The 27,639-nt window shown below is 38.0% G+C and overlaps 1 protein-coding gene across 3 annotated transcripts; it reads left to right on the forward strand.

The window, feature by feature from the left end:
- The first annotated feature begins 1,026 nt into the window (after positions 1 to 1,026).
- On the forward strand, positions 1,027 to 26,403 carry LOC146578963 (uncharacterized). 3 transcript variants are annotated; one of them, XM_085260049.1, is made up of 12 exons: positions 1,027 to 1,346; positions 1,700 to 1,768; positions 2,348 to 2,487; positions 3,747 to 3,915; positions 4,249 to 4,430; positions 13,998 to 14,106; positions 14,333 to 14,568; positions 17,490 to 17,557; positions 20,423 to 20,508; positions 21,870 to 22,105; positions 22,442 to 22,548; positions 24,368 to 26,403. In XM_085260049.1, exons 1-12 carry the CDS (start codon positions 1,100 to 1,102, stop codon positions 25,656 to 25,658), a joined length of 2,940 nt encoding a protein of 979 aa, XP_085116175.1. In that variant the 5' UTR covers positions 1,027 to 1,099; the 3' UTR covers positions 25,659 to 26,403. The 3 variants fall into 3 exon arrangements, with proteins under 3 accessions (XP_085116175.1, XP_085116159.1, XP_085116167.1); XM_085260033.1 differs by lacking the exons at positions 3,747 to 3,915; positions 4,249 to 4,430; XM_085260041.1 differs by lacking the exons at positions 1,700 to 1,768; positions 3,747 to 3,915; positions 4,249 to 4,430.
- Positions 26,404 to 27,639: the final 1,236 nt, after the last annotated feature.

The following is a 27,639-nucleotide window of genomic DNA, read 5'->3' on the forward strand; positions in this document are numbered from 1 at the left end:
AAAATCATATATATATATTACACATGCAAAGACAGACAGGAAATGTATAGAGAGAGATATTTGTATATATCTAAAAGATGAAAAAATATTTGATTTCTGGGGGATTTTGTGGAACTTAATTAAAATTAGTTTAAAAAGTTGTACAACTTAAAAAAGCTGTCAACAAAAGAGAAGAAGCAACATTTACATCTTTAAGATGTATTTATTTTTTGCTATTATGTTGCTAGAACATAACAAAAATTTCAGTGGTGCCCTCGGTAATAAAGAAAACACAAAAAAGATAAATAAGTTTGGGGGGGTTGTATATTTTGTTATGCTCAAAACATCATCAAGAGGTACAGTGTTGATGAGGTATCAGCTGAAATATATATACCAGGTTATACGTTCATGGAAAACCAATTTGCACCACAGGATGGTGCGTCAATGTTAACGTTTGAAATTTAGAGTTATGTCATCTTGAAACTTGTTTCTTCTAAAGATATTGAGTCAAAATTTTGAGCTAATTACAAAAGTGGATGTAAAACAAAAAAGATTGTTTTTCTCATTAGTGGAAACTAGCTCCCATAAAAGTCTCTTGAAGAAGGAAATATTAAAAGTTGAACGAAGAGCAGTACATCAGAAAACATAAAAGCCAGACAAAAAGGAGAAACAAAGAGAAACTTTAAGGGGAGTTTTTTACTCTGACTTAACCTTTGTTACGTTTTTTTAATTGACAAATTTAAGAAAATTTACTTTACAGTGATATCTGTTTAAAAGAAAAGCAGAGAAAACTTTTGAATGAACACGCTTTTTGTTAATTGATATTGAATTGAAACGGTTATTAATGCATTTTCCGTGTTAATTAGAAACAGAAATATAAAGGACACTAACTAATAATAAAAAAAAGTTTTTAAAGCAAACATTTGGAGAATAATCTTTGTAAAATAATTATTACATTACTAAAACTGGTTGAGTTGTTGAATTGTCACTGAAGGCTGTCCGGATAGAGTGGTCAGAAAAGGATACAGCTGTTGTTTCTCCCCGGACGCATTATGTGGCTGCACCGTAACAGTCTCAAACGCGTTCGACATCAAAACTGAAAAAACAAACAAAGAAAATCATGTTTTGCTGGACAAGCAGCAGCGGAGGCTCGGAGCCACTCGACAGCGTCGCTAACATGTCCAAGAGCGACATACTGAGAGGAATCATCACTGAGAAACTGAGCACAGCCGCCCGGGAGATCTTAGCAGTGGTGGAGAGGACGATAGCCGACTACGAGGAGGAGGTCGCGGGCTTCAGGCAGGAGATCGACCGGCAAAGGAGACTGCTGGAGCTCTTGCAGCCTCGGGTCAAGCTTGAGAGGACAGGTCAGCAAAGTTATGGTTATGGGTGTTCCGAACTTTCTTTACCAAATTACACATTTATGCTCACTAACTGGCAAAGAAAAAGATCAAAACATCTGAAACGAATGATACACAGATTGTTTTTATGACGTAAATAAAGATTTTTGTGAATTGGGTGCTTTTGGTCACTTTCGCATTCTCTACACAGCACTTAATGTAGAAACGGACAGACTTAGTGAAGGTAAAAAGATCAAAACAGCTAATCACCTCGGAATCTGTTTTACATTTACCTTATCATGAATATTTCACTATAAATATTTTTTTTTTTTTAGTTCTAGGCCCTCATAATTAAAAAAAAAAGTGTTTTACTTTTAAAGAGCTGCACAGCTGTGACGTATTGATGGAAGCCAGTCTCGAGGAGAATGAGCATCACATGCAACAGTCAGGTGTGTTTGTGAGGTTTTGCATTGGAGATTTTGTGTTGTAAAATACAAAAAACACCAGCAGTACAAGTAACTGAACTGACAAAAGCAGATGAAGTAGAAGTAAAAGAGGAGTTCGAAGCTCTCTGAGTGTTAGTGCTGGTTCGAAGTTATGAGATTTGCAAATGAACTGCATTTTGTTTTATTCATATTTGACGTAGAATTCCAACATTTTTAGAATTGAGTTTGTAGTAAAAAGCCTTTATTTTAGTGAGTTAAAGACATTAAAAAATGCAACAAAATGCATCAGCTTGCACCTCTTACAGGGTGTAGTGATACAAAGATGCTAACAGAACAGTTACAGCTGCACTCAGCACAGCTGTGCAACACTAAACAGCATATAAGAAGGCAAAGTGTATGTTTTTGTTTAGAGCTCAGCAATTTCCTGCTGTGAAATTTAGGTTAAATTGGGTTTTGCTTCAGTGCATGCATAAAAATTGTAGAAGTGTGTGCAGATGTTGTAAAAATTTACTTTAGTTGTCAAACAGTCCTGTGATGTAAAACTCAAACATTACTGTGTTAAAACTGACTTTCTGTGTCCAGATGTGAAGGACACTGTGATCTCAGGTCTCCCGGTGTACGATAATGTGGAAGAGGAGGGGGTGGAGATGCCATTTGTGCAACCAGACACAAGCTCCACACAGCATGAAGAACAACTTAAGGAACCAGATCATCAAATACCTGTAAGGTTTGAAATTCACATATCTATCTTAGATATGTGAAAATGTCAAAACTTAAAATTATTCAAGTCAGCTCTCGTGTGATTTATACTGAAAATTAAAAATTTTGCAGTAATTGGTTGTTAATTAGTTTGAGTTGAGACATAAAGTGAAAACCTGGCAGAAATGCAACACAGTCCAAAACCGATTAAGTATTTAGACATATTACTAAGTGTGTCTACATAAGCTGTAATTGCCTCAAACAGCCTTCAGTTCAAATCTTATAACTTAGCTCTCTAGATCCACCTGAAGGTCATCTGAATGTATTCTCCAAGGTTTAATGTTCTGGTCAACCAATTGGTAGAGTACATTTTGAGGCTCTATATCATTTCAATGAGGTAAATTGACCTACCTTTTTGAGTCTTTTCTACCAATTGTATTGCCAAAAAAATCCACCAAATGGCACCGTGACTTAAAAAGATAGCCCGAGAAGGGTCTGGCTGCAGCCGCTGTGGAGTGCCATATTACCTCCACAGTAACCGGAAACACGTGACCTCCACAGTAGGCAGAAATACGTGACCTGCATGGATACAGTGGAAACCTTGCAAGTGGATCGTAAAGGTTGGGACAGAGTCTTTCATATATAAATTTGCCGTTAGCAATTTCATAATTCTAGGAATCATCTAGTTTGCTTACATTGATCATGTTGGCACTTTGCGTTACAGCAACGGGCATTTTTAAATTTTGGTTTTTTTATCCATGGCAGAGAAACACAGATATGTCTGTTTACGGGCCCTGGTTAAAGTAAGAGAGCTGGATTAAGGGCTTCTGTGGGCGAGATGGCAAAAAATACACATTTTGCGTTAGAATATGATTTTTTTTGTTGGCATCAAAGATGGAAAGTAACAAAGTACAAATACGTCATTACTGTACTTAGTAGAAGTTTCTGGTATCTGTACTTTACTGCTACACTTTCTTGTGCCTACTTTATACTTCTGCTTCTTACATTTTAGCATGACATGTACTTTGTACTCCCTACATTTTCAAATCAGGGTTATTACATTACATCTGCTTTTTTGTTGCCCAGATTTTAGTTAGCCTCGGTTAAATTGTCTATTATATGTCAATAGATACATATGTCACAAATAAAAGTGTCTTGTAAATTAGTTTTTTGTAAAGAATTTTCTCCCCAAATCTCTTACATGCTAACTGTAACGTGTTATTTCTGCTAAAACCTGAACCTAAATGTGTATACGGTGTTTATCTGTTTTTCTCTGTTTTAGATGCACATATCAATTTGGAATTCTGCCTCAAAGCCAGAATTGCAGGAATGCACAACATGTTGCAGAAGACTCTTTCACTGCCCTCTGTGCCCCAATTTCAGCCCTACTGTCAGGGCAGTGATTGAGGAGCATATAAGTGGACACATTAAAAATGCTTTGCCTTTTAAAGGTATGTTAGTATTATATATACCTTATAGTTAAAGTTATAAACATGCACTTCTTTTTAGTACTTCTGCATTCTCTTTGTTGACTTAAAAGTTGCTTTTCACATTGTACAGTTCAGTGCATTCATCAGCAAGAGAAAAATGTGTTTTCATTAAATACATTTTTTGTTCCTGTTCACTACATTTCTTGACAGCTCTTGTGATCCACACCATTTTGCTTTCATTATTGAGGATGGCTTGGATATTTTTCTTAACATGTACACTCTGATTGTTAGATAAATTGATTGCATTCCATATAACTACATTTAAATTACATGTGTTTTTTTTCTCTCTTACAGACAAAATGATATGCCGGTGCAGGCTGCCATGTAGGACAACAGGACACTTTCACTGTCCTGTCTGTAACATGACAATCATACGGCGTGGGGATATGGCAAGGCATTTATTGTCATGTCAACATAATGTTTCAATAGCTAGTCAGCCACCACTATCAGGACTGCTCCCCACTGCACTCTCCAAGGTGCCCCGCATCCCTCTCAATGTCTTCTCTCCAACATCTAAACCATTTTCTGAATCTTCGGTAGACCATGCATATGCTCTACCCTCTGTGCTAAATGAAGTCCATGAAAATGAAATGCCCTCACTGTGGTCTTAGTCTTCTTAAAAAAAAAAGGCCAAAAATATTTATCACGATATACATTTGAAAATTTGCGATAACGATATAACTGACGATATAATTTACACCAGACAAAATACTTTACAACTCCTCAACTTTATTAGTGCAAAAAAAAAACAACCCATCAACATGCAGCATGCTCTACTAAAAATAGTGCTTTGTTGTGTATCTGACGGATGAAAGCTAAACCAGTTCTACACCACTGAAGTTGCAGCATATTTACAAACCAATTCTGGTTCATCTGTTTCATTTAACGATCCACTTTCACTCTTCTCATTCTGCGTCGCCACCATGTGCGTATGTAAACAAAGGCACCGCGCATGCACGTTTCACCCATATTCTGTCACGATGTTTCATTTTCTTATCGTTGCCCAACATTACACCGGTATTACCGTGAACGATATGATATAGCCCAGCCCTAATGAGGAGGCATTCAAACAGATCAATAGATGTTTGTCTGGCCTGTCATCTGCAGTGTTTTTGTGTAGAGGGACTTCTTTCTGTTTGTTTTTCAGTTTGCAGAGGACATGGAGCTCTTTTTAAAAGCATGTGCTGACGAGCAGGGATTACGGGTCAATGCGATGTTTGACATTTAATGGAGAGATGAAGGAATTGGCTATTTGTTGTTGTTTTTTTATTTTTTTTTATGTGTGTTTGGGTTGTTGTTTTTTTTTTTTCAGTGTACAGAATTCCAATTAAAGTTATTTCAAAATGTTGTTTACTTGTTTCCATACTTACAGTAAAACATTACAGTGTAAATGTAACAGCATTGTTTTATACTTGAAACTTCAAAATTAAAAGCTTAGAGTTGCTATTAACTAGAGCTGGGCGATAGAACGATAACGATATGTATCGCGATATAACTTTTACTCGATAGAGAAATTAAGCTATCGCGATAGACTTCGCCGCTCTTGTCCTCAAAAAAAAAAAAAAAAAAAAAGGTCAGCCAATCCAAATTAAGTAGCGCAGAGCCGAACCAATCACAGCCGCAGCGTCACGTCGCGTGACTTGTTACGTACAGCACAAGTGCCAAGCCGCACGTGTGTTTGTTTGGGAAGCAGCCAGCGGGTAATGGAGCCAGCTCGTAATGGAGGAAATGAGTGTGCCGACTAGAAAAATCAACCGAGCGTGACCGAAGAGAAAACAGATGATGGTTCCAATGCCGGAGAGATTGTCAAACGGAAGAGCCATAGAAGTTCCGTAGTGTGAAGGTATTTCGGCTATTTCAAGTCTGACAAAAATAGAGTAGCGTGCACTGTAAATTGTGCCGAAAGCAAGTCTGGAAATACAATAAACTGGTGCATGCGTCACACTGCGCCACGTTATTGTTTCGGTGAAATGAATTTCTACAAGACTGTTACTGTTAATTCTACTCTCTGCAGTGTTTAAATGCTTACATATACACACAGTTACTGTCCCTCCACACATACGACTCGGTTCTGCTTCTATGCCCCAGCTTTGTTTACTTTTTCCCACCGAGGCTTCTAGACTTCTGATTGGCCAACATTTCTGCACGGTTAGGAATCTAGCTCCACCTGCTGCTTTGGCATGTTCATAGCAGCGTTTTCCTTCATTTCTGCCTTTATGTGTGGACGGGATTATTTTTTAAAACGAAAATGGAAAATCTCCGTTTTCAAAAATACCCGTGTACGTGTGGACGTAGCCTCAGTCTCTGACTGGAAGCGCTAATTCGTCATTCGGCTTTTGTCAGACTAAAGTAACTGTTAAAACTGTTTGAAAAGCTCAGCTATACAACAAGGAGAGATTGAGAATTTCCTTTTAGTTCTCAGTTTATTTGATATTGACAAAAGTTAGTCAGTTTTGTCGGTTCTTCTGTAAAACAAACTAAGATTTATTTTTAGAATTAATATTTTGTTTCTAAGTGGAATTGACAATTTAGTAGTCTGTTTCGTTTGTCCTATTTTGAAACTTAAACGCTTTAGCGGCTGCCTTTTGTGTAGTTTGCAATATTTGCCTTTATTTATCTGAAAAAGTCTCATGTTCCTTAAGTACATCTACCCTGTTGAACTTATTATGGGAAATAAATATTTAAATAAAAACAAGCTGCTGATTATTTCACATTTTACTTGTGAGCAACGGCACATTTAAATCTTACAAATATAGTTATTTGGCTTATATCGTGATAGATATCGTTATCGCCTGAAATGAAAAAAACATATCGTGATATGAAAAATCTCATATCGCCCAGCTCTACTATTAACATTAATGTGTTACCCTGTAATCAATAAGATTTTTATACACTTTATGCATTAAAGCTCTGGGCTTTGTGCTGGCCATTTGTAGCCACTTCACTTTTATTTATTTATTTATTACCATTTTTGCTGTGTTAATGCAAGTGGAATGAAAGGGTCTTGATTTTTTTCAGCTTTAATAACTTTCAGCTTCTTAAATACATCAAAAATATATTCACTAAACATTGTTCTTGCCTCTATCATGGCAAAAAATGGCTAAAATTGCTTTCACTCGAAACTCAACACCTAAAAATTATACTTTTTAATGTTTTTTTGTTTTGATTTTACAAATTACATCATTTACCCAATTTTGGCCATACAAGCAATTCCATGTAATATCCTTATTTTCAAATAGGGGCGTTTGATGGCTTACCACACCCCAATGGATCAAAAGATTGACGGAGGTTTGATTTTAAGGATCTAATACAGGGGTAGGAAACTACAGGCCACGAGAGCCGGTGTCCTGCAGTTTTAGATGTCCTCGATCCAACACAGCTGATTCAAATGGCTAGATTAGCTCCTCAACATGTCTTGAAGTTCTCCAGAGGCCTGGTAATGAACTAATCATTTGATTCAGGTGTAGTGACCCAGGGTGAGATCTAAAATCTGCAGGACACCAGCTCTTGAGGACTAACGCTCCCTACCCATGATCTAATAGTTTGAGTTAGCTAATGTTATGAGTAACGATGGAACGATCTGATATTATGCATCGTATCGGTCCGATACTGATCTAAATTACTGGATCGGATATCGGAGAGAAATTAAAAATGTAATCCGATCCATTAAATATCACGAAAGCACCTCACAAAACTTGCGACATGGGGTAACTCATAGTGGCTGAGAAATGTGAGACCTCTCGGCAGTCTGGTCGAGCATTTGTAGCCTCGCTACCAAACCAGCACTTCATCTCTGAGAAAGTGATCCCAGAGAGAAGTAAAGCAAGTGTGTAAGTTCATCTCTGAATGTTTGTGAAGCATTCCAGCGTTAAGCTTAACAACCGATATATGGAGCGACTGCCTCTTCTTGCTGCTACTTCAGTCATGAAACTGATCAGTGATCAGTTGATCGGCTTTTCTGTTGTGACTCCGTCTCTCTTGTTTGTTTTTGACCCACTTTACACCAGAAAAAGGAAACCAGCGGCTGAACAACAGCAGCACATTAAGCTCGATAAGCTGTAGCTAGAATTTATTTAATATTACTTTCTACACCAGGATCCTTTTCTACGTAGCTGACGGCTGGTAACTGTGCAGGGGCGGATCTAGCAAAGTTTAGCCAAGGGGGCAGGTAGGGCATGAACAGGGAAAAGGGGGCACAAAGACATACTTTTCTTTCTTATTCTCATTTAAAATGTCTAGCTTTTAATAAATAATTATCTGAATCTTACACCCAAAGTTCTTATCTGATGTAAAATGTATAGAAGTCCATTACCGTATATAGTAACCATTAAGTCAAGGTTCTTTATTTGTGACATGCATAGTTATACAAGTATAACACACAGTGAAATGTAGCCTGACACGCTCCTCGACATGTGCAAAAAAATTGGGGGGGGGGGTGTAGAGGAAGAACATTATATATATATATATATATATATATATATATATATATATATATATATACATATATATATATATTAGGGGTGCAACGATACACAAAATTCAATTCAATTCAATTCAATTTTATTTATATAGCGCCAAATCACAACAAAAGTCGCCTCAAGGCGCTTCATAGATACAGAGAAAAACCCAACAATCATATGACCCCCTATGAGCAAGCACTTTGGCGACAGTGGGAAGGAAAAACTCCCTTTTAACAGGAAGAAACCTCCGGCAGAACCAGGCTCAGGGAGGGGCGGCCATCTGCTGCGACCGGTTGGGGTGAGAGAAGGAAGACAGGATAAAGACATGCTGTGGAAGAGAGACAGAGGTTAATAACAGATATGATTCAATGCAGAGAGGTCTATTAATACATAGTGAGTGAGAAAGGTGACTGGAAAGGAAAAACTCAATGCATCATGGGAATCCCCCGGCAGCCTACATCTATTGCAGCATAACAAAGGGAGGATTCAGGGTCACCTGGTCCAGCCCTAACTATATGCTTTAGAAAAAAGGAAAGTTTTAAGCCTAATCTTAAAAGTAGAGATAGTGTCTGTCTCCCGAATCCAAACTGGAAGCTGGTTCCACAGAAGAGGGGCCTGAAAACTGAAGGCTCTCCCTCCCATTCTACTTTTAAATACTCTAGGAACAACAAGTAGGCCTGCAGAGCGAGAGCGGAGCGCTCTAATAGGGTGATATGGTACTACAAGGTCATTAAGATAAGATGGGGCCTGATTATTTAAGACCTTGTATGTGAGGAGCAGGATTTTGAATTCAATTCTGGATTTAACAGGAAGCCAATGAAGGGAAGCCAAAACAGGAGAAATATGCTCTCTCTTTCTAGTCCCTGTCAGGACTCTTGCTGCAGCATTTTGGATTAGCTGAAGGCTTTTCAGTGAGTTTTTTGGACATCCTGATAATAATGAATTACAGTAGTCCAATTCACGGTTCGGTTCGATACTTTGGTGTCACGGTTCGATATTTTTTCGATACAAAAAATGTTCATGCATTTTTAATTTGTCATTTATTAAAATTATAAATATATATTTTAACTCAAAAGTACAGTTTTTAAATTTAACCCTAACCCTTGTGCGTGTTTTTTATTTTGACAGCGAATGCGCACCTGCGGACCACTTATGTGCAGCCCTGGTTATTTAGCTCATCATATCGCAGCCACAGAAATTATTTTGTCCATGAAACCATAAAGCTGCACTTTCTTTTTGCCTTATAGTCTGATTTGTCATAACTTCTCCGTTTTGTGGTAAGCTTTTCTTTGGCTGTCACTTCTTCACCCTGACCTGTCTTATTTGGCTCAGCAGAACTGAAATGCTTTTACACACGTACTCACATAAGCTCAGCGATTCTCTGCGCGATCAACCTCTCACATGTTTAAGCTTGCTGCGGGAGATTTCACTTGTCATGTTTGCATAGTAAGCTAACGATTAATAAGACGATGTCAGAGGAATTGGTGCGCAAATTATCATCACTCACAGATCAGTGCTGTCGCTCTCTATACACAGTTCGCACGATTGCAAAGTGAAAGCAAAAAAACAAGCGCAAATTCAAACGCGACTTCAATATGTCACATATTGACAGTGGCTCACCGATGCCAATGACATAATTACCCAGCTACATTTCTGAAAGAATGCAAAAGCATTGACATATATTTTTCCTACAATAGCCCGATGGGCAGGGAAGAGATAGATTTTGGTAGCCCGACTGGAAAAATCGCTAGCTCCGGGACGTCGGGCTAGCGATATTGCAAGCCCTGTATCTGATTGAGGAATCACTCATCTTTGGAAAAGAGTTTATTACAGAGAAATGGCTCTTTCCAAAATAAAAGCTATACTATCCGCTTCTTCTGGGCTATATTCTCAGCAGCATAAGGAGAATCATGTGCTAACAGCTGTCTAAATGACTCGGCTAAAGTTAGTAGCATGCTTGCTTTTTTTTGTCTGCTTCCACTTGTCTTTGCACTAGGATGATGTCGGCGTAAATGTGCAGTCATATTCGTTGTGTTCCCACTAGTGCTTTCAGGTTAATCTCGTTGAAATGACCTTAACGCCACAACACGGCAAATCTCCGTTAACGAGCTACCGCCGATCGCCCCGTGCATGGGGCTAGACGGCCAACACGTTAACGAGCTAACTGCGCTAACACACTAGTTCACACCAATGTAATTGAGCATTGCATGGCACATCCAACATACTGTTTTACTTTAGTCCATGACTCGCTTACCTTCAGGGTCATACGTCACATGAAAACCAAAATAATTCCAAACGCCAGATCTGAATGAGGTTCAATGCCTGTTGCAAGGAGAGCTTAACTTCTGTCTCGCTAGCTTGCCCTGCGCTCTTCCTTCTGACTATGCTGTCTGTGTTGAGCGCTCAGTGGATCTGCGCTCGACAGTGCAGCCTAGGCGGAGTAGTCGAACACAGATTCACTGAGCGCTCAACACAGACAGCATTGTCAGAAGGAAAATTGATAAAATAAATTACAAATGTTGTATTGTTCGATACATATGCGTACCGAACCGAAAGCACTGTATCGAACGGTTCAATATCGATACGAATATCGTTGCACCCCTAATATATATATATATATATATATATATATATATATAGGTATATATATATATATAGGTGTATATATATATATATAGGTATATATATATATATATAGGTATATATATATATATATATAGGTATATATATATATATATATATATATAGGTATATATATATATATATAGGTATATATATATATATATATATATATATATATATATAGGTATATATGTATATATATATATATATATATATATATAGGTATATAGGTATATATATATATATATAGGTATATATATATATATATAGGTATATATATATATATATATAGGTATATATATATATATATAGGTATATATATGTATATATATAGGTATATATATATATATATATATAGGTATATATATGTATATATATATATATATATATATATATATATATATATATATAGGTATATAGGTATATATAGGTATATATAGGTATATATATATAGGTATATATATATATGTATATATATATAGGTATATATATATAGGTATATATATATATGTATATATATATATGTATATATATATATATATATATATGTATATATATATAGGTATATATATATATATATATAGGTATATATATATATATATATATATATATATATATAGGTATATATATATATAGGTATATATATATATATAGGTATATATATATATAGGTATATATATATATATATATATATATATATATATAGGTATATATATATATATAGTATGTAGTATATACATTAAGTTTAATATACCCTAGTAAGGTATAGTACTTTTTCCTTTGGGAAGGTACCATCTGTGCAGTCTGCAATTCTGTTGAAGAAAGATGTTGAATCTATTTATTTTAATTAATTTTTAATTTAATTATTGTTGAAATATAATTGATTTCTCTGCATTTTTTTTTACACGTGCATTAAATTAAAGTTGATTGCGTCATAAGGCGCATAGGTGGTTCCCTATTTTTTATTTATTTATTTTTGCTAGGAGTTGGCAACCCTATTAGTTAGGTTGCTTAATATTTCCGCTAAGTACTCTTTAAAATACCAGAATAGTGAGCATGGTGTAGGTTTAAATTTATTAGATTTATCAGTATTTCTGAATTATGAAATAGTTTTTGCATACAGGTTTAACAGAATAGCTTTAGCGTTTAGTTTTTTTTAAAACTTGAGTATGAACTTATACAAAGCAAGATATTAAAAAAATTATTTTGTTGATTTAAAAAATACACTATATCAGATTCATATCGGTATCGGCAGATATCCAAATTAATGATATCATTATCGGACATAAAAAAGTGGTATCGTGCCATCTCTAGTTATGAGATTCAAATATTTTTTTAAAACACTTTACCAAATGATTAATTTGTCGATTTATGATAAGATATGATAAGATAAACCTTTATTAGTCCCTCAAGAGGGACATTTGAATTGTCAAAAGTTATGACAACTTGGGACACTTCACTGTGAAAACCAAGGCCGTTATAACCACTGTCCAAAGGTACTGTCAAGGTGGAAATGTCAGAAGTGCAAAGTGTTTCTGTGCCTGAAAGGCCCACCAGCAGTGCTTTGTTGCGCATCACCAGAAACAAAGGACATCTAACACCTCTAAATTGCAGTTGGTTCTGTAGCACAACAACTCTCTTGTACCTGTTCTGTCTAGTCTGCTGCTAAGTTACAGAAGTTTATAACTGATTTATTAAGCTTTTAAAAATATTTTTGTATTCAGAGTTTTACCATTAATGAAAATCTCAACCGTTTGGTAGAGGCCTATGTTTAAAAGAAAAACTATTGCGTTTCAAACTATGTTTGAAAAAAAAAAATCTAAACTTTGTTACTGTTGTTCTAAAGGAATAAAAATGCAAAGAAATATTTTTTTTAATTGCAATTGTCTTGATGTGAACCTCAAATGGTTAAAAGAATTTATAGAATTACAAAGACAAAATCTCAGAACTTACACAGCCTTCAGTCCATTTAAAAATATAGATATAGAGTCTGACCAATACCAACACCATTATTTGTTGTTTTGAAAATTTGTTATATATATTTTTAGACACATGAAACATAAACAGACGCTCAACCATAAAAGGCCGATGGGGTGTTGTCATCACCCCCACTGGGTGGGTGGCATGGACACACAAGTGTGTACCCTGCCTTATGCCCAGCTAGGATAAGTTCCAGCCCTCCCGTGACCCTTGTCCACCTCCAGCTGGAGGTGTAGCTGCTGAAAATGTCTAACTAAATCTCATTGACCTGGAACACAACTGTTTTCTCTTCACTTTTAAAATTTTTATTTATCAGCCGATCTAAATGTCAATACAGATATATCAGGAAATGTTTTATATCAGTTGATTGCTCAGCCCCACCAATACGTTGGTTGAACTTTAGTAGATGCTACAACAGGAAAGAGAAGTATGTTCTTCTGTATGGATCAGAATTCCAACTCAGCATTTGCATCACAAGCTTTAGAGATGTACCAAACTCTGACATAGACAACATGTGAGACTGTTGTTCTCTTTGCAAGAATAGATGTTACCGCTACTGTTTCAGGAAATCTCACTTTCAAACACAGGCACTTGTAGCTAAAATCCTGAGTCTACATCCCACTCAGAAGGGCTAGAATTAAACTTTTAAGTGGTTTTTTTTTGTATTTACCATTAGGATAAAGGGATGGTGAACCATTTTTTTCACTCGAGTTAAATATCAGCAAAGACTTTCACCTTTTTTATTCATCCCGAATTGTTGATTCTAATCATCTGAACAGAGTCAACTTTTTGGTATTTCCTTACCTGGATGATTGAGCATGCATCAATGCTTTTTAGAAAAGTTTTGTGGTTCAGTTTGTATCTAACCAGGCCAGAAGTCAGAGTGTTCAGACCTCTCAGTTCTATTTTGTTTGTTGTCTAATGTATATTTTGAGCTTTTATCAAGAGATTATCTGTAAATAAACTTGTTTCTACAATCAGTTTGAAGTGAAGAGGCCCAGCAAAGCTCTGACTGGAGGCACGCAGACCCTTCCAAATTTCCGGATCCGCATCTTGGAGGATTCCCAGACTGAAATACTCTCTAACCTTGGTATACTTCATGTTCTTTGTTTTTCAGATATGTTTTTTTTTTTTTTTTAATTTTCTTACCAATATTAAATGTGTTGGAATGTAAAGAGGCCCAGCAAACTGTTTCAGAGTGACATTCATCGTTATTTCAGGACCTCAAGGTGGACTCTTAGGTTTTACAAATGATCATGAAAGTGCCTTTTTTTTTCTTGGTTTCACGATTTCACAATGACTTCTTTGTATTTCAGTGTTTAAGAAATGTCCGGTGCAGGATCTGAGGTGTCCTCCTGGTCTACAGGAGGACGACTTCCTGGAGCTGCTGAGGTCCACCTTCCCTCAGCTAGGCTCTGATGAACCTTTGGACTTTTTTACATCCAGCACAAACAGGAGGCTCCAGCCTTTGCAAGTAGAGCCAAGGACCCCAGAGGTGATCTACAAGGCCATCAAGACTGCAGGAAGCTCGGCCCTCTACATCAGACCGAAGGTAGGTTGATACAGTTCTAAACAATTCATAAGAGGCATTTTGACACTTGTGGTGTGATGTTTTGTTGGGAAGGACTGCATTCTCTTCAAGATTCAAGATCCAAGAGCTTTATTCTCAATACAGTAGTATACAAAGTATACAGTGTATACAGAATTATGTGACTGAGTGCAAATAAGCATGTTGTTTTCAGGTCCAGTTTGTAGTGGATTTGTGGAAGGTTTTTTTTTTTTTTTTTTTTTTGAGTCTTTTAATGAGTATTGTAAGGTGTTCATAAGGGTGTATGTGTATATCAGTCATTTTGTGGTAGTGAGTTGAGGGCTCTGACTGCTTGGGGGAAGAAGCTCTTGCAGTGTCTGGTCGTTACGGTTTTGATGCTGCAAAACCATCTGCCAGATGGAAGGAGGGAGAACAGTGCATGTGAGGGGTGGAAGGTGTCCTTCACTATGCTGTTCTCACGTCGGATGATGTGTCTGCCATAGTTGGGAGCTGTCCTCACTATCCGCTGCAGAGACCTCTTTTCAGCGAGGGTGCAGTTCCCGTACCAGATAGTGATGTAGCAGGACGCTCTCAATGGTTCCCTGGTAAAATGATGAGAGGAGGGAGACTGTCCTTCTTCAGTTTCCTAAGAAAGTGAAGACATTGTTGGGCTTTCTTCATGATGGTGGTGGTGTTCAGGTTCTAGGAGAGGTCAGCTGATATGTGCACACCCAGGAACTTCACACTGTTGACCATCTCAACAGCAGATCTGTTGATGTGCAGTGGGGTGTGGGTCATTGACCTCTTCCTGAAGTTAACAACCATCTCTTTAGTCTTCTGAACATTTAGAGACAGGTTGTTATTCTGACACCAGTCCACCAGGTGTTGAAGTGTCATCCTGACATCTGCTGTGGACAAACAGAGTACTTGGTCATTGGGGGAGGGGGGCATCTTCCTTGCTGACTCTTTGTTCTCTGCTTCAAAACGTGCAAAGAAGTCATTTAGTTGGTCTGGCAGTGAGGGATCACTGCTGCATGCCGGAGGTTAGGGCTGGGCGATATGGCCTAAAATCCATATTGCGATATAATTTGAAGCACGTGCGGTAATGATATATATCGCGATATATGATTTTCTTCTGTATAACGTATTTTCCACACTATAAGGCACACTTAAAATCCTTTAATTTTCTCAAAAATCGAGAGTGTGCCTTATGTATGAATTCTGGTTGTGCTTACTGACCTCGAACCGATTTTGGCGTGCAGAAATCTGTTAAAAAAATGTTTTAGTACATGTTTGGTAAGCCGCACTGCTTGATGGATTGTCAGAGCATTACGGCTGCCATAGTGAGGAGCTTCACGGAGTAATCTGGGTCCAAAACTCCGTCCGCTTCAGGTCCCAAAGTCAAACGAACACTGAGAGCTAAAAACGGTCTAAATTCTTTCGTCTTTAATAAAATCATCAGCGTTGCTGTTTAACAAGTGTAACAATTAAGTTTAACATCCATGCATCAATGAAAACAGAATTTATTAAATTTGACGGAGTTACAAGTTAACAGGAAGTTAGCTCGCTAGCTTCCACCCAAACATGACATACCATGTTCTGACTGAGAGATTTTTGAAACTAATTAAAACGTGCAGCTCTGCTACCACTTCCAACATAAATGAAGACAGAAAACTAAACAGCAGTGGCGTTTGCAGGGTTACTGAAGTTGGACTACCTGGTATATAATTGGTTGTGCTATGCGACTGCTAGCGACACAGCTATGTTAGCATAACATTAGCACAGTGAAGCTGGAGGACGAACACCAACTTTTTTTCCACGCAATAAAAGTTAACGTGAGGGATTCTGGTGATCAGGGACAAATGCAATCGCATAGCAGGATGCTATACACGGGCTAAACTTCAGTCAGGAGAACAACTGAGATTATTCATCCACAATACGAGGTTAGTTATTAATATACTGCAACAACATGGGAATAGAACAGCTGCGAGAGAATTCAACATTAATGAATCAATGTTACGGAAGTGGAGGAAGAGCAGTTTTTGGCTTTCCCCATATTTCAAAAGTGCTTCATCTCTTTGCCATGACTGTCGCCCGGCATAATTTGCAGATGATAATGGTTGTAGCCGCTGCGATGCTTTCAACCAAAACAGGCGCAGCTTGATGATGTCATCAACATGCGCTATTGCAATAGAGCGGTATAGTCAAAATCTCTATCGTTGGCCAAACTTATATAGTTTCTATCGTATATCGTTTATATCGCCCACCCCTACCGGAGGTGTTGGCTTGTAGCCCGTGATTGTTTGGATGCCCTGCCACATGCACAGAGTATCCTTTGTACTTGTGAAATGTGTGTTGATCTTATCTGCATACTGCCGCTTTGCCTCTTTGATGGCCTGTGATAGGTCTGCTCTGGCTGTAGTGTAAACTTCTCTATTTTTGGACTTAAAGGTAGAGTCTCTGATTTTCATCAGGTTGCGTAGCTTTGCAGAGAACCGGGGTTTTTATTCAAAGCAATCTCGCAGAACAGATATGACCCCCTCTTGCCATGTTTTCACCTCTCTGACGGTTGGAAGTCTGATCCGTTTGTTGATGGGTCTCTTAATGGCATTTTCAGAACAAATATTCAATAATTTTGCCTGTTCAGACATGTTCTGATTATTTTCATACCAATTGGGTTGTATTTTTACCAATTAGTGCATATTCATCTGGTATTGTTATATCAACAGGGTAACAAATTTTTTACACATTTAGGGTTGTTTGTTCAGTCCAGGAGATTTTTTGCGATTGTGTAAGTTTTTCCATAGAGACTGAATCATTTGGAAGCTAAAGCTTTCAAATGATGAAATGTTATGTCAGTTGGGGCATGTTTTTTTTCTGTTGGGGAAACTAAACACTGGGATGGTGAAGTTTGAGATATTTTTCTGCTGTGTCTGTTTCTCCAGAAACAAGATGACAACTCCAGATCCAACCCTGCAACACCATCAGCTGATCGAGCAAAATATATCAAAAGGTAATCAAACTAACCAGAAGCATTATATGTTAAAAGAATGCTTAAGGAATTGGGGTTGGTTGACGTGTGGAGGGATGCACACTCACTGGAAAAGAAATATACCTTTTCTTCACATTCCCACCATATGTATTCAAGACTGGACTATTTTTTTATGTGACACTTTGATAAGCATAGAATTATAAATTGTGATATAGGGGTGAGAGATATTTCGCACCATGCAGGGGTGTACCTGACACTCCATTTGGATTCAGATCGCAAAGAGACTTTATGGAGGCTTAATACTAGTCTACTAAATGATGTAGAATTCAAAAAGTTTGTAAAAGAAGAATTTAAGGAATACATGGAGTACAATAACAATGGTGATATTTCTCCTAGTATTTTATTGGATGCAGCGAAGGCAGTTCTTACGAGGGAAGCTAATTTTGTGGTCCTCATATTAAAAAAAGGAAAAAGAGAAGTATCTAAAAGACCTTACTACGAGACTGAAACACCTAGAATCAGAACATATGAAAAATTAAAGAAACACAACAGATATTAATAGGTTATATGATGGGCTAAACTCATTAAGCAGAATTATTATGAAAATGGTCCCAAATCTAAGAGACTCCTTACTTGGAGGATACGGAAACAGCAGGCTGACAGATTTATTCAGAAAATTAAAAACCCAGCAAATGATAAGATATGTCATGACATGAAAAGCATAAAATAATCTTTTGTGACCTATTATACCCGACTGTACGCAGAACCACACATGATAGATGTGCCCTCTGTTAATGTATTTCTTTCCTCACTTGATTTACCATCGATAGGAACAGAACAAAATACAAGATACACAAACAATAACTGCGGAGGAGATTAACAAGGCTATTTCAAAATTGAAAGGTAATAAGATGGCCGATGAGGATGGCTACCCGGCAGAGTGGTATAAACACTTCAGAGTAGTAACCCCTCTGCTGAGGGATTGCTTTAACCATGTGCTTACGGGGGGGGGGGGATACCACCATCCTGGAAACGAGCAGTTATTTCAGTAATTCCCAAACTGGGTAAAAATAGAGCAGAATGTGGTTCCTATAGACCCGTATCAGTCTTGAATATCGACTATGGGATATTTGCAACAATATTAGCTAAACGGTTGGAATTTATAACTTCCGAACTAACTGATACAGAAACAGGTTTTGTTCGAAATAGGCAAACTCATGATAACGTGAGGCGGGCTCTCCATCTAATAAATAAAATGAAAAATATCGAATCAGTAGCTGTCAGGCTTGATGACGAAAAAGGCGTTTTGTAATTTTATTTGGGCCAAACAAAAACCAAGAATAAAATTTTAGACATTACAACTGCAAAAGGACAAAGGTGGATTCACTCTGCCATGTCTTGAGGACTATTATAGGGCTGCACAGTTACGAGTGATGATTGGGTGGTGTGATCCAATGTGTGAGGCTAAATGGAGATCAACCACTCATTAAAGGACATATAGATGCAGACCTGCTCCCAGCACTAATGAAAGTGCCCATAGAGACATGTTATAGGATACTCAAATATAAGAAAACTGAAAAAAGTCTGCTTACGATTCGGATTTTGCACCTGCAAACATGGATAAGAGATTTATAGAGTGGTCACATAAGGGTATAACAGGCTACTGGAAGATTACAGATAAAAATGTACTAAAAGACTACCAGCAACTCCAGAGAAGTTTTTACTTGGAAAGACAGGATTTGTTTAGATACCTCCAGCTGAGGCACCATTACGACAGAAACATAAAATTCCTAGAAGAGGAGGACACGGGCTTGGTTAAAATCTTCATTGACTCTTGTAAGGGGAATGCACCAAAGAAACACATATCCAGATTATACAAATGTTTACAAAGATGTAGGAATAATGACACAACATATATCAAAGCTAGATGGGAAAAAGAGGCTGAAATAATAAAACATGACAACAACTGGTTCAATATATGTAAGGCTGTGGTAATGACCTCAAGCTCACATCTATGGAGGGAATTTGCATGGAAAAACAGTGCGTTTTTTTGTCACGCATAATACTAAGAGTAAACAAAGTAAGGACCCCGACAAGGCTCAGTGTTGGAGAAACTGTGGATGTGTATCTGCAGGACATTTTCATATTTTTTGGGAATGTGCTAAGATTGTTCCCTATTTGCTAGTAGTAATCAAAGAAATCAATACCGTGATGGGCTTGAACTTGGCCCCTGATTTCACTGTGTTTTATCTATGTGATTTGCCACAAGGACTGAGGAATTCAGACAAATATCTTTTATTGATACTTTTGGCTGGTGCAAAGAAAGCCATAACTCGCAAATGGCTAAACGTGGATCCACCGTCATTCTTGGACTGCATAGGCATTATCAAGAAAATTTACACAACGGAGAGACTGACTTTCTCACTAAGACTTGCTGCCGATAAATTTGAGAAATACTGGAAAAAATGGGATCTTTACTTAAATGGAAAAATATTATAATTTCTGGTACCATGTGTCATTTCTGTAATTCACCTATTTGATCTGATTGTACCATAAAGGGATATGTCTTTTTTTTTGTTTGTTAGGCTAGATGCTCTGTGCTTGTTGGGGGTCTGCATGTTTTGTAAAAGATATACAGGACTGTCAATAAAAATAAAGTGTAAAAAATAAAAAGGTAATCAAACTAAAGAGGGCATCACTTGTGCGCTCTTGTGTATTTGCTGGCTCTAAAGACGTATAGCACTGCTGCACCAAACCTAGAGCCAGTCATACATTTTGGCCACGTTTTGTTGTAAAAATTGAAAACACAATGCTGTGACACTTTCAGCCAATTAAAGCCATTAAAAAATGTATTTTCCTTCTTCTCTGCGTGTTTGCGTTTGATAGGGTGAAATACAATGACGCAAAGACTCCTATAGATTTCCGGATCCGCATCCTTGAGGACTCTCAGATTGACACGCTCTCGAACACTGGTACGGTCATGTTCTTCATTATGGAGCTAAAATGATTAGTCGATTAGTCCTAGAGACTGGCAAACTATGATTGCTAAATAAAAATATATGTACAGTGGTGTGAAAAGGGGTTTGCCCCTTTCTTGATATATTTTTTGTTTGTCACACTTGAATGTTTCAGATCATCAAACATAGTTTTAGACAAAGATAACACAAGTGAACACAAAATGCAGTTTCTAAATGAAGGTGTTTATTATTAAGGGAGGAAAAAAATACAAAATGTGTGAAAAAATGATTTCCCCTAAACCTAGTAACTGGTTGGGCCACACTTAGTAGCAACTGCAATCAAATGTTCTTGATAACTTTAACAGCGCTGAATTTTGGCTCACTCATCTTTGCAGAATTGTTGTAATTCAGTTGTATTGGAGGGTTTTCGAGCATGAACAGCCTTTTTGATGTCATGCCACAGTCTCATAAAGATGTTTTCTGGCAAAACTGAGATGTACCTTTTGCTCAGCAGTGGTTTTTGTGTTGGAACTCTGACTTGCAGACCATTTTCCCCCTTAATAACAACACCGTCATTTAGATGGGCGATCGTGGCTCAAGAGTTGGGAGTTCGCCTTGTAATCGGAAAGTTGCCGGTTCGAGCCCTGGCTTGGACAGTCTCGGTCGTTGTGTCCTTGGGCAAGACACTTCACCCGTTGCCTACTGATAGTGGTCAGAGGGCCCGGTGGCGCCAGTGTCCGGCTGCCTCGCCTCTGTCAGTGCGCCCCAGGGTGGCTGTGGCTACAATGTAGCTGCCATCACCAGTGTGTGAATGTGTGTGTGAATGGGTGGATGACTGGATGTGTAAAGCACTTTGGGGTCCTTAGGGACTAGCAAAGCGCTATACGAATACAGAGCTGGAAATCGGGAAGGGGGTAAACACTTTTCCACATCACTGTATATATTCCACAGCTGGTTACTAAGTGGTTGCCTGAGGTTATCAGAAAACTCCAAAGCAATTACAAGGAAATCGAAGGTGTAGCAACTGATTTTGGATAACTAGCAACTAGTCAGGGAATGCACATTTTTACCTAGCAACCAGAAGCTGCCAGGGAGTCTCTAGGCTGGTGTAGCTGAAGCCTTAATAAGTTACAAAGAAGTGTGTTTGTGTGAGTCCTGTCACTGATTTATGTTAATGCAAGTTTACAAAACCTCTCAGTGACCAGTAGTCGTTTGATGAGGTCTTCTTGGACTGTGGTTGATCACTCTGCTAATTTTTTTTTTTTGTTTTCTTTTGTTTTATAGACTCAAATAACTGTTAAATAACTGTTAGTTAAATAACTGTTAGTTTCTTTCAGGCTTTAGATCCATCAAAGGTTGAACTCTTTTTATTTCAGTGTTTAAGAAATGTCCGGTGCAGAATCTGACGTGTCCTCGTGGTCTGCAAGAGGACGACTTCCTGGAGTTGCTGAGGTCCACCTTCCCTCAGCTGGGCTCTGAAGAACATTTGGACTTTCTCATATCAAGCTCACACAAAAGGCTCCAGCTGTTGCAAATAGAGCCGAGAACTCCAGAGGCGATCTACAACGCCATCAATGCTGTTGGAAACTCGGCCCTCTACATTAGGCCAAAGGTAGGTTGAAGCAGTTATAGACAATTCATATGAGACATTTTGACACAACATTTACATTTGTTAGCACATGATTTCTGCTTTTCTGTAGAGCAGCAGCTTTCACAATCTGCTTTGCTCCTAGCTTGTCGATATTTTTGAGTCAGGTGACTTTCTAGCAAGGAAGTAACATTTGAAATATGGTTCTTACTGGCTTGTAAATGTCTGTAGTTGTGGGTTGACTAGAAGAAGAGAATTTTTGAAAGGACGGTTGAATTTAAAAAATCTAATCTAAACTTGTACTTTTGTTGTTTTTGCAAATAAATTTGTAAAAATAATTTGTGGAACTAACCCTTACAGACAGGGAAGGAGGAGGAGAAGACCCTTCACTCTTTACAGACAAATGTCGATCCACCGTCCAGTGATGCCGAGGCACTAAGAAGTGTTAAAGCTAAACTGCTTTCCAGGTAATTTAAAAAACTGATAAAACAACTGAAATTAAAGAGATTTGCTACTGATATTTTTTTTTTTACAAAGGCTTTTACAAAAACATCTTCTGAAACAATAAAAAATTAAATGAACAGCATGAAAAAAAATCAATTGTAGCCAGATGACACCATAACTTACTTGATTATTATGCTTAATTAGATTAATATAAAGAAATGCATACATCATTTTACTAACAGGAGTCAACTGAAAATTAAAGATGGCGAAATCTGAGAAAAGAAAATGGCTCTAGAATTCGCAATTTACAGTTTTACAGGTGGAAATTTTTCAGCAATTTAATTAATGCATTTAATTAATTAATTAAGATATATAAATCTGAGATCTAGTCTAATCTCCTAGTTTCCTAGTTTTGTGTTTTGTTTCCTGCTTTTAGTGTTCGTGTTTCACAGCAAATAAAGCCGTTTTGAGTGTTAGACGTTAAATGTCTCAGTTTGTAAGGGACAATTCAGATGACCTTTATTGGATCCCAGTGATCTCTGGGGCCCTCAGACAATGTCAGTTAACACAATCCTCCGTGCCATCTGCAGATACTAGCTAAAGCTCCGTCATGCAAAAATAAGTCATATTTGAACATGGCCCAGAGGTGCCATCATGTCATGTGGGCCAAGAGTCATTCGAAGAAGTCCAAATTTAATATTATTGTTGGTGATCATGAACGTTGCGTTCGCCAGGGAGACCATCCATCGTGTTATCAGCGTTCAGTTCAAAAGCCAGCTTGTCTGATGGTAACGGGGTGTATAAGTGCAGACGGTATTGGCAGTGTGCTTGTTTTGGAACGAACTATGAAAGCTGAAAGGTATATAAAGGTTGTAGAGCAAGATATGCTTTCCTGGGAGGAAAACTCTTATCCTTTTTTTGTGCAAATTTTTGTTTTGCAACAACATGTACCTAAAGCCCATTAAATATCAAGTGTTTTTCGAGATTGGATTACAGTGGTCCCTCACTATAATGCGTTCCATTTTCGCGGCCTCGCTGTTTCACAGATTTTTTGGGTGCAATTTTGCATGCTTTTTTTTTTCACAGCGCATTTTGTCCTATGTCCTGATCGACTGTAAACCATTGTCAATCACTCTCGTACCATGTCTCCAGTACAGTACAGGATGTGTTCAGCTTGTCAAATTTACATAAATCTTCGCTAGCAGAAGAAAGCAAACACAACAGTGTCGACGTCAAAGGCACCTGCAGTAGCACACCAAAAGGCAGAGGAAGATGCACAAAAAGTTGGACTTCTGGACAAGCTAAAGGAGGATAGAAGTTACCGTATTTTTCGGACCATAAAGCTCACCGGATTATAAGGTGCATTAAGCAAAAAAACAAACAAAAACCAAACAGTCAGATAAGTCAAACTTTACTCAACTCATTCTTCTTCCATTGATTCATTAATGATGAATTCTCTGGCAGCTGCTCTATTCGTATGTTCTGTACCTGAAAACAGGTTTTGATCTTTGGTTTCATTCTATAATACTGGACTTATTTTTCTACAAAGGTTTGAACTTTGTGTGAAAGTGTGTGAAAGAAGTGTGAAAATGTTCATGCCTGTCCGAGAAAAGTCTACAGAGTGTGTAGTGAGGGGTTTTACAGCCTTAAAACATCTATAATATTTGTAAAAAATAAAGATTACCAGTTTGCGAATTTTACCTATTGTGGGTTATTTTTAGAATGTAATTCCCGCGATAAACGAGGGACCGCTGTAACTGGGATTCAGTGAACACTTAAGACTTTGTCTTAAAGTCATTTCGAATTTGCACAAAGTAACTACAAATTTATGTTCCTCGGCAGCCCAACTCAGCATGACGATGACACCACAGTCAATGTTCTGGCCACCAACTCAACATCAGAAAACCAGGACCTGCGAACTGAAGAAGATGCTAGTGACAGCGAAGTTAACTCCAGTGATGGCATGAATGAAGATGAGATGTTGGATGGAGACGATGACTGGAAACCTGATCCCAAGCTGCAACTGCCAAAAAGAAAAAAAGAAAAACAAACAAAAAAGAAGCAAGTAGCCAAGTGTTGGATAAAGAGGTTTAAGGGTAAAGTTTCCTGTAAAGTTTGTGGAGTTGGGTACACTCACCTGGCCAGTTTGATGAGACACATCTGGAGTCACGTGGATGAGCCGCAGAGTGTTTGTGGAGTTTGTGGAAAGACTTTGGACTCTGTGGAAAAGTTGAAGGACCATCTTCAAAATTACCAAAAAACTTACAAGTGTTCAATTTGCGGGAAGTCTTTCTACTCCAGAAAGAGCTTGCGGAGCCATGTGTCTTTTCACACAGCAAACAAGCTGTTCAAATGTAACGTTTGTAGCAAAACCTTTCCTCGAATGTCTGCCCTGAGGATTCACCGTTCGATTCATGTGCAGGAGAAACTATACCAATGTGATATATGCCCCAAATCATTTGTTCTTAAGGGACAGCTCACAGCTCACACCAAAACCCACACCAGGAAAGAGCGATACCACTGTAAGATTTGTGGTAAGTCTGTCGCTGATCGCAGGGCTTTGAGCCGACACAAGCTGACTCACACTGGTGAGCGGCAGTATTGCTGCCACATCTGCGGAAAGCAATTCAGACTTCAATGGTCTTTGAAGACTCATGAGAAGATTCACACAGCCAGGGACCAACCGTACCTCTGCCACATCTGCTGCAAAACCTTCACGACAAATCAGACCCTGAAGGCTCACCTGAAGACGCACAGCAACGAGAAGCCTTTTGTCTGCGTCACATGCAATAAAGGTTTTGTGAGCAACGGCGAACTAAAGAAACACTTGCGAGTGCACAGCGGTGAGGCTCCATACGGCTGCACCATATGTGGACGTTTTTTTAAACAAAGGGCTGCCCTAAACTCCCACGTCAAGATCCATGCGGGCATCAAACAGTTTGTGTGTGAGATCTGTGGGAAGGCGTGCTCTCGCAAGGCACACCTGAAGATTCACATGAGGATCCACAATGGAGAGAGACCGTATCAGTGCACATTATGCGAGAAAGCCTTCACTCAGAGCCACTGTTTAAAATCGCACATGAAAACCCACCAGCCCGAAGAACACAAGTCCGCCACTCAGTCCACGCTCTAAGAGACATTTTAGCGCAGGGTCTTAAAAATCAGTCAGTTAAACATTTTAGTTTCCCAAGTTCATGTGCTACAACCTTTTATATTTGTTTGTTTTCTTAAGTCAAAAAAGTATGGAAGTGTTAACAAATTTTTCAGACTATTTTTGGATAGTTAAATGTAAATGTGATTATGATGGCCTCACTATGGTGAGTTTTCCCTGAAATAGAAAAGGAAAAATTCTGTGTATTAACAAAAAACGAGTGACTTATTCAGTTATTGATTATTTCTTTTGGAGATTATTTCGTTTTTGGGGTTTTTTTTTTTACCAAATATGTAGATGAACATTTTAATTTTCCTTTTTCAACTTGTGTTACTTGACACTGCCGACTAAGGTGGAGTCAAAAAAGTAGTTTATGTTCTTCTGTTGAGCAAATCCTCAACTCCAGACTTTCTATCCATAAAAAATTCTATCCATCCATCAAACCAGTTCAGACTTGTGGGTGCTGACTGGGGTCTATCCTAACTGTCAGAAGAGGAAGAGGATGGATGAATGGATAAATATAATTGTTAAAGTGCCACCTTGCCTCAATTGCTGTAGTGTTAGCAATTACAGTATGATTTTTTTCCAGATGAGTCTTGTTAGATTCCGAGGTAGGCTTTGGGGTTTCACTTGTTTGGAACAGCAAAATGTTACAAATCTTACTGTGTGAACTGTGTGCTTAATTTAGATAGTAACATGCTTCCTTGAATAAAAAAATAAACAAAAAGCTTACTGGTACTGAGTTGGACCTCCTTTAGCCTTTAGAACTGCCTTAATTCGACCAGGCAGAAATTCAACAATGTGCTGGAAACATAGCTCAGAGATTTTTCTCCATATTGACATTAAAGCATCGCACAGTTCCTACAGATTTGCTGGTTGCACGAGCATGATGCAAATCTTGGATTTAGAGCATGTTCAAGAAACCAGTTTGAGATTATCTGAGCTTTGTAGCAGTGTGTGTTACCCTGCTGGAAGCACTCATTAGAACAGAATGGGGGAACTCAGTGTCCTGCAGGTTTTAGATGTCTCCTTGAACCAAATGATTCAAAATTACCTCATCAACATGTCTTGAAGTTCTACAGAGGTAATGAACTAATCATTTGGTTGGGATGTGTTGACCTAGAGTGATATCTAAAACTTGCAGGATGGGCCCTTGAGGGCTGGAGTTCCCCACCACCCTGCATTGTTCCCCCCATCCCTCAACTCTTTTTCCTGTGAACACTTTCCTGACGAGCTGCACACATCTAATGTGTTTTACCCATGTGAAAAATAAATAAATTTATTCATACATGTTACATGTCATACAATATATGTTAAAATCTCAAGTGACACAAAAAGAATAATACACTACGCGACGCTATCACATCACTATCACATTACCAATGCTGGCATCAGCTTTAACCTAGCCCTTGGCCTTTGGGGGGAGTTGTGCTTTCACTAAAATCTGTTTTAAACAATATGTGTTGGATATATTTCTAAAACAAAAAAAATATGCCTCATTATTTCCTTTGATGGTTTCTATTGGTGATAATTTAATCGGACACATCACAGCAAAACACTTCTGACAGTTGTGCCAGCAAAGCCAGAGGGATCCTCACCCCTGACACCAACACTGAACCTGGGGGTGCCAGAGAGGGAGGAGTCAAGGGTCGTGGTGAAATACAAAAGAGGATTATATCTGAGTGTTCGTGCACAAAAATGTTCTAAATATAAATGTTTTTTATTGTTAATGGAACGTATTGTGTGGGCATTTCTAGGGCCTGCAAATGTACATTTAAAAAAAAAAGAGTGAAATTGAAAAAACAAAACTGTTTTCCTGTGAAAAACTAACAGTTTAATATCTTAAGGAAATACTTTTCGTCCTGTTTTGGCAGTTTCGATTTATGAAGTAGACTGATGAAAGACAGTATTATGGCCACAGGAATAAAGAGCTCAACCAGCCCCGACTCTCAGGTGATTGAGG

Source organism: Mchenga conophoros, linkage group LG3 (genome assembly GCF_057382185.1).
Source record: "Mchenga conophoros isolate Kocher_MC1m ecotype Shallow Benthic linkage group LG3, M_conophoros_male_GT1.1, whole genome shotgun sequence".
In the NCBI taxonomy this organism is placed as follows: domain Eukaryota; kingdom Metazoa; phylum Chordata; class Actinopteri; order Cichliformes; family Cichlidae; genus Mchenga; species Mchenga conophoros.

Coding starts and splice junctions, on each gene's coding strand:
- LOC146578963 (XM_085260049.1), top strand. CDS start 1,100: ATGTTTTGCTGGACAAGCAGCAGCGGAGGCTCGGAGCCACTCGACAGC. Junction 4,431..13,997: donor TCCCCACTGCACTCTCCAAG/GTGCCCCGCATC, acceptor TTCTACAATCAG/TTTGAAGTGAAGAGGCCCAG. Junction 22,106..22,441: donor CCCTCTACATTAGGCCAAAG/GTAGGTTGAAGC, acceptor TAACCCTTACAG/ACAGGGAAGGAGGAGGAGAA.